Source organism: Strongylocentrotus purpuratus, unplaced genomic scaffold (assembly GCF_000002235.5).
Source record: "Strongylocentrotus purpuratus isolate Spur 01 unplaced genomic scaffold, Spur_5.0 spur5_contig_870, whole genome shotgun sequence".
NCBI lineage: Eukaryota > Metazoa > Echinodermata > Echinoidea > Camarodonta > Strongylocentrotidae > Strongylocentrotus > Strongylocentrotus purpuratus.
The window spans coordinates 662357-679212 of record NW_022145580.1 but is presented as its reverse complement, the minus strand read 5'-3'; the positions used below and the strand labels follow the sequence as shown (position 1 = coordinate 679212).

Here is a 16856-nt window from a genome sequence, read left to right as displayed (position 1 = left end):
AATGTAGCGTTATAATTTGTGTTTTAGTTTACTTTATTTTAGTTAAGAAGTTATATTTTTGTGATAGTAATACATGTATGTACAGCGCCATGAGCGTCAGAGCCTGGCGGATACCGGCGCTATATAAATATCCATATTATTATTATTATTATTATTAATAAACTAATTACAAGGGTTGAATTACCCTTGTAACCCAAGTTACCCAACCTTTGTAATAAGTTCATTAGTAAGAAAGCAGAAAAATAAGAGAAACAGTGCGTTTTCAGTGCAGGAATCCGATGCAACATCCTACAACACCCAATCCCTCTAAATCACTGTCAATATTTTTGTGTTCTTTATCTAAGGAAAGTATTTTAGAACTACAGAGCCCAAAGAATGTAGAATAGGCATGGAAAGAAAGAAAGGGAGAAGAGAGAGAGAATGAGAGAGAGAGAGAGAGAGAGAGAGAGAGAGAGAGAGAGAGAGATGCTTAAGCATCATACTTTGCAGTTCGGTGTGATAATCTAAATATTCATTTGCGAGTAAGCGAAGGGAGCGAGGGAAACTTTAAGAGGTCATTTTTTGTGAGGTCTCACTGCGAAAAATGACATCTTATAAGGAAAAAACCCCAATCCTGATGTAATTACAATGAGAGGAAAGGGGACCTTATCGAAAGAGATAAGAAAATTATTAGAAAATAAAAGGAGCATGTGTCAAAGTACAAAGGGTAATTATCAGAGTGGAAAATGGCTCTTATGAGAATGGGAAATGGGCAATTGTCGACGGAAAAGGGGCATCCATTTGATTTTGGTAGAGGCATTTATAAGAGATGAAATTGGTATTTATGTAAAGGGGATAGGTCCTTTATTAGAAAGGAATAGGGGCATGTATCCTTGTTAAAAAGGAAATTATCAGAGGTGAAAAGGGGCACTTATCGCACCTGAAAATGGCTACTGACCAGACATGAAAAGGGGCACTTATAATAAAGTTAAATGTGCATTTGTTGAAATAAAAGGAAGACCGATCAGATTTTAATAGGGGCATTTATCAGAGGTGAGAGGGGGTTTATATGAAAAGAGGAAGTGGCTCAAAAGAAACGAGACACATGTTAGAATAATCGGGGCACTTATCAGACATGAAAAGGGATAATTAAGAGAAGGGGAAGGGCGCTAATAGAAGGGAAAAGAGCATTTATTAGAAGGAAAAGAGACCGTGTGAAAATAAAAGGGGCAGTTATCAGAGATGAAAAGAGCACTTATCAAGAGGGAAAGGACCACTTGTCAAATTAAAACAAGCATCTCTCAGGTTTGAGTAGGGGCAATTATCGGTGGTGAATGGGACACTTATCTGAAGTGAAAATGAGTAACTTCTCGTACCTGAAAAAGGTAATTTATCAGAGATGTAAAGGGTTCTTATGAGAATGAAAAGGGGAAATTTTCATTCTCTTTTTTGTAATGGGGGAACTTATAAGGAAAAGGGGCACTTATTAGAAAAGAAAAGGGACACATGTGAAAATAAAAGATGCGCTTATCTGAGTTAAAATGGGGTAGTTATTATTAGTAGTTATTAATAGGGGAAAAGGAACTTTTTGCAAAGGAAAAGGGGCACTTGTCAAAGTAAAACGGGCACCTCTCAGATATTAATAGGACAATTATCAAAGGTGAAGGGGGCACTTATCAAAAGTGAAAAAGGGGCACTTCTCGTACCTGAAAAGGGGCACTTAATAGAGATTAAAAAAGACACTTATAAGAATGGAAAATGGACACTTATTGCAAAGAAAAATGGGAACTTGTCAAAGGAAAAGGGAAACGTGTCTAAATGAAAAGAGCACTTATCACAGATCAAAAGGGGAAGGGGCACTTTTCCTATGTAAACAGGGGCACTTTGGAGTTACTTGAAGTAAAAATGGGGGACAGCTGTGCCCCCTCTGCCATGAGTGTGGTAGCCACAACTAGGAGATATCGAATGGAGAAAATATAATCAGGAGAGAGAGAGAGAGAGAGAGAGAGAGAGAGAGAGAGAGAGAGAGAGAAGGGGATGCCATCTCTATTCGCAGCTTTGTGTATTATTTTGTGATAAGTTATATGCACTCATATGTACGTATAATTATGTGAAGAAAAATTTAAGAGTGACACACGATCGGCAGATCATAGAACATTTTACTGTCTGTTTAATCTTTAACATACTACACTATAAATGGAATTTAAACAGATTTGTACTTATTTTATTTTAGCGGGAGAAGCAAATTTAACAGGTCTGCTATAGGTCGATCTAGCATATGGGCTATCTCAGTAATTCATGGGACGGTTCAAAATAGGATCTTCAGAAACAGGTCTGTACAAGGCTGTCGCTGTAAAAGATTTGGCCTTGTATTTCATATACCTCATTACCTCTTTTATCGTGAGAATTTTCATTGTTTTGATCATGAAACTGATGATTTGGGGTTGGGTGAAAGAAAGATAGGAAAAGCAAACGTGTACTTGGCCGAGATCGAGAGTTCGTCCGTCTGAAAGAGATTCGTAAAGTTGATAATAATATTAATTATTCAATTAACATACTGTGATATCGCTCTCTGTATTGAGTAACTATTGCTAAAATTGAGTGCGATATCACGGCAGCTTGACATAATTATTAGCAGTAGAGGGGGTGGTGATATAAAGGGTTACAGAGCCAACTAGACACGGAGTTCGGCCAACTTCGGTTTCAGCAAATGTAATATCTCTTTGGTTTCAGCAGGCTTTCCATCACGGCATGTTCAGTTGGTCACAACATGACGTACATGTATATTAGTATTTTGTTTGGCCGTATACGCCACCTCAAACATGGTTTACCAACTCTCCTATATGTATCTTAGTCTTTGCAATAGTGTTGGCAATAGCTTGGACTAGTTTTTCTGAGTAACTATCTAGTGGAATAATGTTGATATATATTCCCGTCAACAAAGCCCCACCCCCCCCCCCCCCCCCCCCTCCCTCTACTCCGATTATCTACGTATCCGACAACGTAAATAAAACTTTTTATTCAGCTGTAGTTATTCAAGAACCATATAGCATACATCTGCCTATATTTACCAGACCCGGCCGTTATACACCTGCGACGGTCACAGCTGTACGTTGGAGGCCATGGGAATTATTTTAATAGTATCTCACAACAATTGTGGTCGCAATCCGAAGGACATATACCTGAACGATTTTATTGGGCCATTTGAAAGATTCAAATAATTTTTACTCAATTTTGATTGTGACGTTACAGGGAATGAGGGAGGGAGAGAGAGAGAGAGAGAGAGAGAGAGAGAGAGAGAGAAAGAAAGCGCTTGTCATGCAAGGGAATAAGGAGGTGGCGAATTAGTTGTTCTTTTCTAAAGCACTCTGTCGAGTCGACAAGAGACTTCGACAAAAAGAAGGAAACCTTTTGTATTATCAAACTTTTCACCATTCTTCGCACGATCGACTACACTTCTTTTCAAATCGACCGCTTATTGTCTGGTCTATTTGATTTAGGAATCAACCTTTGTAGGCAAAACATGAAGCAAAAGAGCAAAGTCTACACAAAACAGTGCAGAAACGGCGTCATTTGGTCTACAATCCAGACTCTCAACAAGGAAGTTGTCTCGTATTGTAAAATTGATCAGTAAAAAATCGAATCCAAATTGCTATAAATTTTTACTCTTCAGAAATGCAAGTTATTAAGAAAAATGTTAGAATGACATAAATGTCGAATTAATAATGTATCAAGCTTTAGAAGATGGAATATGGTTCGTGATTCAACACTACATGTTTTAAATCCTAGCCTCACTCAGATTCGCTCGACCCCGCTAACCTTTTTCAAAGCTGCATACATGTTATTGGTAAGGCATTTTATGCATCGGAATGCAATGCTTGATGGGTTTCAGTGTATATCACTGCCGTTGACAAATGACAAATTGACTTAGCCTTCTTGCAGTAGTTTTCAGGGTCAACCTTTCTACATGTACATCAAAACCGCCTACCACATGCGTGCTTTATTTGAATTCCCACCGTGTTTGAGAACCGTTGATATTCAATGAGGAGTCTGGAGAGGAGCTTAACTGTTTAAACTTGACGTTTAGAAATTGAATTGAATTGGTCGCGGGCTCACATCTTCAAATTTACAAGTGTAATATACTGGTGGTCGAGTCGTGTGCTCTGCGGTTTGAGATGAGGTTATAATGAGGACTTGACACCTAGCGGCGAATCAGTTACAGCAGGTAAGATGATTTATAGCTATTATATTCAGACATGTCCTGCGAACAAGATTTATGTTATATATCCTCAATATAAAATATACCAGAATGATCTGCGAGTTTTTTTTTTTAATGCTCATGTAGAATTAATGATATCTTTTTAATATGTTTCCTCGCTACTAAAATGTTCAATACAACTGAATTTTACCAGGGAGATCTCACCTCCCTGGTTTTACATTAATGCTAATCGAAAATTCATACGAAGAATGAGGGTATACCCATCCATATAGTTGCTATAACCCATGTTCTTTTAAATATAAATTTGATAAATTATAATATACTTATTATGTGTAATTGTTCTCGTATTCGCGTTTCAAAGCTGTTGTGTATGGTTGATCTTATTTTGATGGATGATCCATTTTTGAGAATTGCAGTCCTTATTTCATTTACTCTGGGTAGGCCTATATCCATTAAGATGCTTCGTGTCATAATGTACTTGTGTGTATTTGTGTGTACTATGTAGCGTTCACCTTACAGTTTGAAATATGCATTTTTACATCCGTCGGCCTCCACTGGTCAGAGATGACATGTTTTCAATAGTACGTGCGTTGTAAAAAACGGGGATTTCTTTAGAAATATCCCTTCTACCTTTGTATCTTTAGAATTGTATTCTTTTTATTCAACTCCATCTTGTCTTGATATTGATTTATCTTTGTTCTGCTCTCCATGCTCTATTATACTAGTGACCTCATCTTGTCACTTGTGCATCACTCCATCCAGACCATCATTGGCCTGTCCGATATTCTTTATTCTAGTTTGTGTGTTACCTTGTGTCATCCAATTCATTGAGTAAAAATATGAACAGGATTATTGGTCAAACTGACCAATAATATGCGTTAGTTTAATCAAGATACTGGTCAGTCTAATGTCCAACCAAATTGTCCACTTTGAATCTTCAACAATTGTAACTGGACTACCACACATGACGTTAGCGCAAAATCTTAGCATTGAAGGTACAATCAACGAAATAAGACCGGGCTAATCTTCAGTTCAGTTCATTTTATTCAAAACATTATATAATCTGTAACATAAAAAAGAGACTGGTATAGAAGTACATCGATCAACATATTCTAACTTGATTACATCATAAACTGAATGGTTTTAGGACCCCTTTAGAAGCCAAGCTTGTGAGCGGGGCCCTATAGTTAACAAAATACCTACACTAACAATACACAAAATTGCAGTCTGAGCTTAATTAAATGTCAGATCACTTCAGGGTTTTTTCTTGATTCTTCATCTATTTTCTGACGTAGTGCAAGGATTACACCGATGATAATTATGTGTAGTTACCGTTATCTAACACCGATATCATACAATGTTGTGGACAATGCTATGATTGCAATCAGCCAAATACGACTATACAAAGAGGACTGTACTCAATGGAAGAAGAAGATGATGACTACATTACTAATCATCAATCATTTCTGATAATATTTGAAATAACGTTTGTTGAAAATATTACTGTGACTATTATAGTATGTGTAGCGAAGCCAGGGAGGAGAGACCAGGGGTCACCCCCTCCACTGGCCCCCAAAATGGGGCGGGGGTGTTGATTAACAAAAAATAGAGCTCCACCCCCCCCCCCCCCTCCCCCGCTTATTCGACCGGTCGACTGAGTCGCCGCTAAATATTTTCTCACGAATGGGGCCCGCTCCCTCGCCGCCGGCTGGATCTGGAGGCAGGAACGGATCCAGGAGGGGGGGGGGGCAAAAGGGGGCACGTGCCCCCCGGCCTAAAAGTGTTATAATCAGCCCCAAATTCGCCAAAAATGTACTGACAAACAGGGACGTCCCCCCCCCCCCCCCGGCCAAAAAAAAAATAGTGTGCACCGCCCCCCACCGAGCGAATTTGCAGCCGGCGCGATTTTCAAATATTCGGGACCAAAAAAAAAAAATGTGCCTCTTAACCACCCCCCCCCCCCCGCTTATTCAGCGGCTGGCTGATTCATTGCGATTTTTGGGGGGATCAAAAAATATATTTAATATATATATGTCCTCTTACCCCCCTCCCGTGTGCCCCCCCCCCCCCCCTCCCGGGAAGAAATTCCTGGATTCGCCCCTGGGAGGGGCCTCTCTATTTATTTATTTCTAAATATACATGCATGCATATAAGAACAAAATAATTACATAGTCGTGTAACCCTTCAAGCATAATTACGACACGATTGTATCGTATACATACATCCGTTTTCATGTGGAATTCATCACTAAACAATCCTCTTTACAAGGGCCTATAATCATTGTCATCATGATTTTCTGATTTTGTTTGTTTTGTTTTGTTTCTCCTACCACTGATTTCATTCTCATCACAGGCTTGCATGAAAGCAGCAACCAGATGACACCTCCTTCGGAGCGACTTCGCCTCTTCATGGTTTCCGTATAAACCTTTACTGGTGCCTGGAGAAGGGTCTTTCGAAGCAAGATGCCTATTTTATGTCCGGGTGCTGGTTCTCTTTGGAAACTAGGAAAACATTCTAGACATGGTAAATACATGTACCTCATCTGTACAGCTCTTTCTTTTTTCTATGAAAGATGAATACGTGAGTTGTATTTCAGAGTTCAGAAAAATGAATTAATTTGACGATCATAATCTTAATCATAATAGTCACATTAAAGTTTTGTTTTTTACACCGTTTTTTAGAAGAAAAAATGTATTAAAGTATTTTTTTTTTTTAAAGTAAAAAAAGAAAGAAAGAAGATTTCCGGGGGGGGGGGGGGGGGCTTATTATTATCCTGGTCTCGGATTGAATTACCAATCCACACATAATGATTGTGCTTTTAGTTTTACCTCTTTAATCGATGACCAATGAAATTAGATGGTAACATTTAAAATGAATGAGGTAACTAAAAATATTTTAATTTGGATTACCGATAATCGTGATGAAAAAGAAGGATCCAATGTGAACGAAAGGGTGAAAATTAGGCCAGGCTGCATCCACGCTTCCGTAGTAATGCGTCGATCAGTCTTGTAGACCAACATTTCTTCTAGTCAGTAGATGTATTCCTTGATAAAGAGAGTTGTATCTCTCGAAAACGTTTGCATCTATTTCTTTAATAAATTGTTTGCTTTAAGCATGGTGTTCCTCAGATTTATTCACTTAATTATGATATCATTTTAGTGATTTATATAATAAAATGGATGTTGTAAAGTTGCCCGTTCTTCCTGCTAAATCGTGTATGGGTCGATTAGAATTTGGATGAAGATACCTCTCCTGTTTGGGTCCTTCCCGTTTCATCTTTCAAAATATGCACATCTCGTTGAAGTAAATAGCTCAATGGCCCTGATGGTCATTATAAAACTGTATGATCAACAGACATCGGTGAATGTAAATGTGACGTCTTTTTCTCAATGAGATACAAATCTCCCGAACATCCTCGCTCTAAGTGAAAGCCACTAGTGTTCTTTAGAAAACTGTTTTAAGGATTAAAACACGCTTTAATGCCACATTGTGAAATTTGAAAGGGAGTCAACCAAGCGCATAATGTTACTAAGGTTTCATCATTAAGCTCTTTTGTGACATGGTCTACTGATGGAGTCATTGCTTAATCCCCGCTTAAGTCTAATTTAATGAGAGAAGACCGGTTCCTCATTAAGGGTATGGGGGAAATCTTTTAAAGGAATTCGATGTGAAAGCAGTTTGTCTGAATGCACACTCCAGGCAATCCAAACAATGTAGATATTTATATTTTCCCTAATGAATAACAAGAAGATTTTCAAGGGGGGGGGGGGGGGGGGGTATGGTTTTTAAAAAATTGATAATTGCCTTGAAATGTTGGTCATTAAATACATTTTATATCGGATATAATTATCTTAATCATTTACATTGCTTACTACATGTACATAATTCGAAGCGAATGAATACATCTAAACATCTAAAAAAAAATGAATTACTGTTCTTCTTGAAACACAGGAGGGCAACGATCAAACTCGCGACATTCTTCATCAGGCTCCCGACCTGTCAAAGCGAGGGGTACGCTGGCGCACCCCTTCACTCAGAAAGAGCTAGACGTTGTTCCCCCGATGTCCCCCGGCAGTTCAGGAGGTGTGTATCTTGGGCCATCAGAGAAGAAAGAAAAGGTTTCGTCTACCACTTCTACCACCACCGCTACTCCTTCTGCCCAGGATAAGAAACTCGCTGAGATTCGGTCTCCGACGGATTACTATACGGATGGAAATGTCTTCATTGGACAAGGTAGATCTATCTCTTATGATCCCACAGTCCTTGACTTAAGAACTCCACCATTTAACGACGGCGCTGTTTACGATATTCTTTAATTCTTATCATGTACTGGGTGTCTCTGGAAAGGTTTTATAAATTTCATTCTTAGTCTAAAATGGGTATTACATTACTGTCAGATCGTCCAGTGGTCGGTGGTGGGTGAAAAATATTTATTATATGATATCAAATACATTAAAAGCATAGCATGTCGAAGATCTAGATATTATCGACGATAAGGCTTTGAAGGCGCCTCTCTTACATGTCTCTTGTCTGACGGCGGTTATAAATTGGCAAGGCTATCTTCATTATGTACATATACTTCGTCAAACATATAATATTCAACAAATAACTTCTGTAAATACTTCGTAGTCAAGATTAGATTCAATGAAGACATCAAATTCATCACTATCTGCTCATTGTAATTAATTGAAAGTGCCATGGTAAATCATAAATATTTTCTCTGTCATTTGATAGATGTTACAAAAGTCGTCGAGTTGGATACCAAACTCTCATCGGAGCGTGTGGACCTACTGCATCCAATGAGAGCAGAGCAGAGTCATCACAACGACACCCTGAACCCTGATGGAACACTTGGTTCCATTGTCTTCTTCGAGGAGACCTTCATGAGTGCCAAGTTCTCTCATCTCACCACCAGCTCTCCGGGTGGCGCTGCGAACAGGTCCAGAACACTGGACACCACGACCGCATCGTTACATAACTGGTCAGGGTTACATGATAAGAGAAATAAAGAAAGTACTATCCCATCTTGGGTGAGACAGAGGCGCTGTCTTCCAACTCTGGATGAAGTAGACTTTGATCAAATTGATCTCATCAGCCTACACAGCCTCCCGACCAACGAAAGTCAACAGCAACTATTCTCCCCTGATCGAACCAATGGTGTGCGTCTTCAAACAGTCGACGAGGGAAATGAACAGAAGTTCACAGTTAATAACAATGTGAATAACAACTGGATGAATTCCAAATCTAAGGAGGAAGTGTCTCAACCTCGATCTCGCATTCAACATAAGCTTAAAGATGACCATGTGTCGAAAAACCAGAGATCAGTGCTTGGTGACCTCACGAATATGGATAACTCTCCTGGACCAAAATCGACAGCTAAGCCGACCAATCAGAGCGCGTTCTACAAGATTCCCAAACGCGCATCAGCACGAGAGAGACGCTCGAGACGAAACGGACGAACATCGAATAACCGTAAAATCAAACCTTCCTCTTCACGGGAAAGTCTGGTGAATGCTTTGGATAAACCAAACGAACATACGTATGTGAATCTAGAATACATCGCTGGTATAATGACGAACAGTCCGCCAAAAGAGGGCTCAAAGAAGATGAATGCAAGTATTCACGATTACGAGAGTATTTGGTCGAGTTCGCCCGCCAAATCCGCGGCTGTACAAAGAAGGATGAGACATTCATTGGAGAGGAGTGGTCAGTTAGGAATGTCTCCAGCCGTTAGCATTGCGGCTAAGCAAAATGGTAGATTTTCACAAAACAGAAGAAGGTCGGAAGGACAAAGAACATCTTCCAAGCTGTCTTCAAAACCTGACCTCTTCGCTGATTTGCCTAAAGCGAGCCCATCTCCTCGGATGACACCTAACTCAACTCTCGACAGACAAAATATGCAAGGTGCTCTGAAAAGCTATATGATGGGAATAAAAGAAACCGTTGAAAAAGATGTTGCACACAAGAAAGAAAGCCGGTCAAGCACATCCTCTTGGGAGAGCGCCACCAACAGCCACTCGACCGAGGGTGAAGAGTGTGCCGCAATCTTGTCTAAAGGTGCTCAAACCAAGCCGTCACATCAGCAACGGCCATCAAGGACGATTCAACAGAAGAAACGAAGTGAAAGGAATGTCAGAAATTCTGATGATTCGCTCGGCAGGAACGGGAATGTCCCTACTCTCAATCGCCAAATTCTAGACGAGGGAATGTATTACATTCCTAAAGATTTGGATACAAAGAGACTTGTAGAAACTCCATCTTTTGTCAACAATGCGATCAGAAAAGCACGAATCGTAAGGACGAACAGCATCGAGGAAAGTTCAAGAGAAGTGCAGGATATTTCAGCAAAGCCGAAGCCTCCAACTAGACACGCTGAATTCAAGCCTAAGAAGTCATCCCATATAGAATACAGACGTTCCTTGCCAGCCCCATCAACACTGAACACCCTACGTCCTCAGACGACTCCTCAGCGTCGGTCCACTACGAATGTACGCGCAGTGGAGGAGAAGCTTTCTCAGAAGCAGAATCGTAAAATCCGACGAACCATTGAAGGAGACGAAGTCCTTGAGGCACTGTTAGTCCAAGAACAATCTGAGGCACCTCCACAGCTACATGAAGGGACGAAGACCAAGGAAAGATGTTCCGAGTCTGGAGAAACCTTGCCTGGTGAACCGCAGGGCAGGAATGAGATATCACGTGTACAGAGGATCATTGAGGATTGGAACCAAAGCTCGAAGAGAATTGCTCAAAGACACGCATCAACTCACTATGTAGGTGGTCACATTCACACAACTTCTACGAACCAGCTACCTGATCAGAAGCCACCTCGGCCGGTATCCAGTGATAGAGGTCAAGTTGGCACCGCCAGAGTGAACTGGATCAAAGGAGCTAGGAAAAGTAAGTGCATTCTTCAAGTCAGAAACTGGGATATTTTCGCATTTACAGACGTTTAGAGATATTACTTGAAAGAGAATGGTCAATTAAAACAAAGACAGTAAAAGGTTTTGGTTAGTTTGATATTTTTGCCTCTTTAACTGTAGATATGATACTTGAAAAAGGTCCTCTTCATAATATGATATATGCATTTTCTCTCTTGTCTATCAGAAGCATATCATGAATACTAATACAACATTTTACTCTGGTTTTTACATATGATACATATTTTTTCACTCTGTTCTGCAGATAGTAAAGGGACAGGAAATCCCCGGAGTGACCCAAGAACATTGCGTACTGAAGTCAATCAAAGTTCTGTTCGTCGAATCCCTACCACGTATTCGTCACTTCCCAGGACACAGGACCCCAGACTGGTATTGGTAAGCAGTTGGAAGCCTCTGACATTTTTACCCCTGACATTTTTACCTCTGACATTTTTACCTCTGACATGTTTACCTGCCTCCGTTTTTCCTCGTTGAAAAGTAAAAGTTTTGTTATTGATTTAAAAAGTCTTTCCAACTAAAGTTTGGTGCATGATACATGACTGTACAACTTCACCTGGTACGTTACATTTTCAAGAAAATGGCTGCGCCCATGTCACGCCCCCATGCCAAGAATATCTCCATTTTTATATCTCAGTTCAATTTCAATTCAAGTTATTATTTCTTAAAAAAAAATCACATACAATATATATACATTGAGAAGTGTACTGGATCATTAGCACCCAATAAAGCCGATGGCTTGAGGGAAGTGGGTGAACCCATAAAATAATTGACAAATGTGGAAGATACAAAACATTAAAAGTCACAATATAACAAAATGCAAGACGTACACAGGACATTACAACCTAAAACACAATTATAATACAGATCGACATAATTGATATGGTAATTGCATGCATGAGGGAAGTCATTTATATGTGGCAAGATGTATATTTTCGTAGGGAATATTGTACATCAAAGGGCAGGAATAAATCTAATTTTTCAGAATAACTGCACTGATGTTTTGGGGTGAGGTTTCCTTAAAGACAATTAACTATCAAGACTGAGGCATACAATGTCATGGGAGCAAAAAGTTGTATAGGCCCGGATCCAGTTAAAACACTTTATTATTGTTATTGTGAAAATCTCATTTTAAGACGGTAAACGAACTAGGTACCAGATAGGATGCAGAAAGAAGATTGATGTTCATATTTGTTACTCCGTTACATTTCAAACAGACGTCACCGGGTGTGACAGAAGTATACGTCACCACACATGCTTATACCCCAGGCGAAGTGGACGAGGTTGAAGCACAGCGTGGAGAGATTGTCGTTGTAAACTCAGCCATGCAGCGAGAAAACGACTGGATGTGGGTCTACGTTCCACGCACTGATCGATTCGGTTATCTTCCTGCATTCTCCGCCCGCCCCCTAGAGTTTCAAGTTAATGAAGTTTGAAGTCGTTTATTCTGGCCGTGTCTCGCAAAATAATGACGAAATGTAATACAGAACGAATAGAACATATTAATAATATCATCCTTGTAATGAGACCGCTGTTTGTGATAACAGGTGGAAGTTGGAATGCATTAACTTTTTAATGAGGAACATTTTTGTAATAGATTCGGGTAACTAACTTCTTGTATTCTTCTAGTAATCTTGCCTTGGTTCGGAGTATTCTTCATCTCTTGTATAATTTGATTAATCACATAACTTTGGTACAACTCTTATTTCTGTAAGAATTATATTATTTTCAGTAATGTCACCTTCATTCACATACTGTACGTGTATTATAAATAGTGTAAGGTAAGGAATATTTACAGTAATGGCCGATGAGATATAAAACGAACGATTTCGATGATACATGAATTACACATAGTGGTTTTGTAATTTTAATGAATCTACAGGTATTTAAACCAAAATGAATTTTTTTTTCCGACTTATACCTTGCTCATGGTTTGGAGAAGACAAAGAGAGTGATGTTGGATGTGAACCCGGTCACTGTTTATAACTGATTCTAAATGTGTACATCGTAATTTTCTATGCAACTCGTATTCTTTTTCTTATGTTCAATATAATATGTGCCTTTACAAAATATAATAACTATGCAAATATTATTATGCACTTTTCATAACCCAAGCTTAGCTCAAATAATGAAAGGAAGAAAGGGCTGAAGCTAGAGAAAATTAATATTATATTTATCAACGAAAGTACGGGTGAATTTCTATGTTTGTTTAGGAACTGTTTGTACAATTTGTTATACTTCAAATCTTGATTTTCACCGCTACGTAAAGCACCTATTTGCAAAACATTCAATATACAAAGAACTACATAAACTGACGTTCATTGAAACATTTCTTTCTGATAAATATGTTCTTCAAATATCAAAACAGTAAATGTTGAAACAGTAACAGGAATAACGCAATTAACCTAGTCACATTGAGCATTCAAAATGAAGTAATTTAACAAACAATCTGTATCACAATCAGACAATGAACCATTAACGTTGAAATGTTATATTCTGATGAGATTTCATGAATGAAATGAAACAAGTAAGTGATTCAGATTCTACGCCTTTTTATTCGTGTTTCTACATTTTTCGCGATATAACATCTGGGGTATATTCTTCTCTATTTATACTGTCTGATTTCTTTCCATTAAATCACGTCCCATGTGTCCAGCATGGAAGATATTTCATTCAAAATCTGTATGTATTAAACTCGTATTTTCCATAAGTCATCGATAACGTTTCTATGAACGTAAATGACACTCCAGTTTCAACCAAAATAATGTTCTCTCTATTAAAACGCATATACAGCATTTTGTTGTTTGTACCTAAACATAAAGCCTTTATTCTACCAAGTAAAAATGGGTGCATGATATATATATATATCTTAGATTTAAATGGGCCATTAGGACATAGGCTAATAGCTTTATTGTCATTTATTTTCTCGTACTTAATCTTTCCTTATAACCATGCATTGTAAATCGCTTCATGGAAGTATAGCAGGTGTAACGAATAACCTTGTATATTATATTTTTGCCAATAGATATTTTAAACCCGAATAACCCTGTATATTATATTTTTGTCAATAGATTTTTTTTTTAAACTTCATCTATAACGATTCGTGATACTTCATTTACTATGCATTTATTACCAAAGTTGAGTACTGAAGCTAGAACTGCTTTTACGAGTACATGTATTAAACTTAACATGTTAAAGCACAGAACTTGGAACATTATTTCTCGACTCGGTATCTTCCGGTGTCAACCTTTACTTATTGTGTTGTTAAATAAATTCTGTCGGGTTACAATTCTCGGAGGGGGTTGGGCGTCGGTGAGTGTGATGAGAATAATGGTTGTGAAGATGATTTTGACAACTCTCAGATTTGATTTTATGATGACGAAGACACCGATGTTAACGATGGTGGTGTTGATGAAGCTGATGCTGCTGCTGCTGATGATGATGATAGTGATGATGATTAACGCTGCACTTGCTATGTTGTGGCGTTTGTCGAGGTCAAGGATAATGATTATGATCATAAAATCAATCATTATAGCAATGAACTTATCAAACAAAAATGAGATCATCGGTTCGAGGACAATTACCCCCTGGACAATCACCCCGGCTATTTACCAGCAGGACAATTACCCACAAGGACAACCACCCCAAACGGACAATCACCCCCAAGGACAATCACCCCAGAAGGACTATCGCCCCCGGAAAATTACCCTCCGAAAATTAAGCTCTAGGATGATCATCCCCTGTGTGCGTGTGTGTTTGGGGTTAGGGGGATTGAAACGTGATATCTTGTCTTTTGGCAAATGACCTTGGGGGTAATTGTCCTGGGGGATTTTTAGAGAGGTAATTGTCTAGGGTGTAAATGTCCTGATACGGACATTATCACAAAGAAATTAATATACACGTAAGTTCAAGATGGCCGCCGAAACTGACAAGTTCAGAAGTACACATAGTACACAAAAACGAAACAGAAAATGAGTTTAATAGCTGGCCAAGTTGATAATTATTAATTTTATCTTTTATGTCAATCTAAGCAAAATGACATCAGTTTTGTGCGCATATTTATTTATTATTGATGGGGGTTTCCTTCGCAATATGCAAATGGTGATGATTCGTTTCTCAATCCATTTCATATTAAACAAAAAAATGGACTTTATATGTTTTAGTTTTAGAGTAAAGTGAGAATGGTGGTGGTACTTATTACCCCCACTCCTCCCTAAAACTTTAAAACTTAATTGGCCTACTAAATATAAACACAAAACGAACAAATTTGATATTGAGATTCAAAAATATAATTTATTAAATGTTTCGATCGCTGTTTCATATGAATCATTTCATTTGATTACACAGCTAATTCAACAAAATGTATTTCGGATCTCCAAAAAAATTACACATCGCACTTTGAGAATACCATAATTTATAGATAATATGTACGAAAACATTGATCTTAAATAATTCAAAGAAACAATAAACATGTACATTAATTCTCACAAGAAGGCAGTACATATCGAGTACTATTTCATATAATTATTCAATAGTTCATACAAGTCAGATCATTATACACATAACGATGAGGAATGTTTCAGTATACTGGTTAAAGGGCTGGAACCGAATGGAAACACAATTAGCTAGAATAAGGTAATTGAGAGTGCTGACTTTACTTTTTTTCTTCCATTATTCACCATCTGAATAATTTTGTGTATTACCGTTGCACAAGCTTTACCCTTCGAGCAACATCAATAGAAGTAAGTTGCGTTCAATGAGCTCTGGCTCAACATGGCAACATGTTTGGTTATAAATGATACTTCAAATCCTTTTTGTAAACAGAATAACTTTATCTAACAAACGGCATACTTAAAAAGAAAAGAAAAAACACGCTCAAAATAAACAATAATAGCAATGTCATTAGGCGTCATAATAACCATACAAAATATTTTTTGTTATACAAACACGATTTACTTAGATAATTGGTGGGACATGTCATATTCACTCAGTAGCTACAATGAGATAGATTATAGAAAATAGAAACAGATATATAGTTCGATATATATAAAGAAAATCGTTTAGATAGACACGTAGATATGTAGATAATTTTTTGTATAAACATTGATTCAGTGCAAAGAAAAATATATCATTTACAAATCTAAACTTTTCCAAAGGAATACGAGCTCTGGCTCTTGACTTTCCAATCACCATATATATACTGTGATCAGAAAGATTGAATGATAAACAGACAGAAATGTAGACAGATAGATGGGTGGATGAATGGATAGGTTGACAGAGGGATAGAGGGAGATTATAAGCAAGAAATAAGTGAGACTGTGAGAAAGAGTAAGAGAAAAGGAAAAAAAAAAGAGGAAGAAAGAGAGAGTGAAAGAAGAGAGAGAGAGAGAGAGAGAGAGAGAGAGAGAGAGAGAAAGGGGAAGAAAGGGGGAAGAAATAACAAGAGAAAGAGAGTGTGAAATGATATTAGATAAACAAGAATGTGATGATAATTTTGTTTCATGATTCGAATCATTGGCAAGGAGTGACATCAATCAAACATACTACCACGGTGCATCAATACAATCAACTTTAGAATTGACACAATGATGTTGTGCATCTCATGATTCATTAGCAATTCTGAGGTATAAAATCATTATTTTGATGAGAAAATAGGTTCGTGTCGCAAGTTCATCGTTTATTCGGTCTTGTTTAAGTATTAGGCTTCAACTTAACAACCCACG

General features: G+C 38.1%; 1 protein-coding gene across 1 annotated transcript; it reads left to right on the top strand.

Moving 5' to 3' along the window:
• Positions 1–3900: 3900 nt before the first annotated feature.
• On the top strand, positions 3901–13493 carry LOC100892940. Its single transcript, XM_011666823.2, has 6 exons — positions 3901–4204; positions 6551–6721; positions 8150–8431; positions 8933–11095; positions 11381–11511; positions 12351–13493. The coding sequence occupies exons 2-6, from the start codon at positions 6661–6663 to the stop codon at positions 12567–12569; spliced, it is 2856 nt and encodes a 951-aa protein (XP_011665125.2). The 5' UTR covers positions 3901–4204; positions 6551–6660; the 3' UTR covers positions 12570–13493.
• The last annotated feature ends 3363 nt before the right edge of the window (positions 13494–16856 follow it).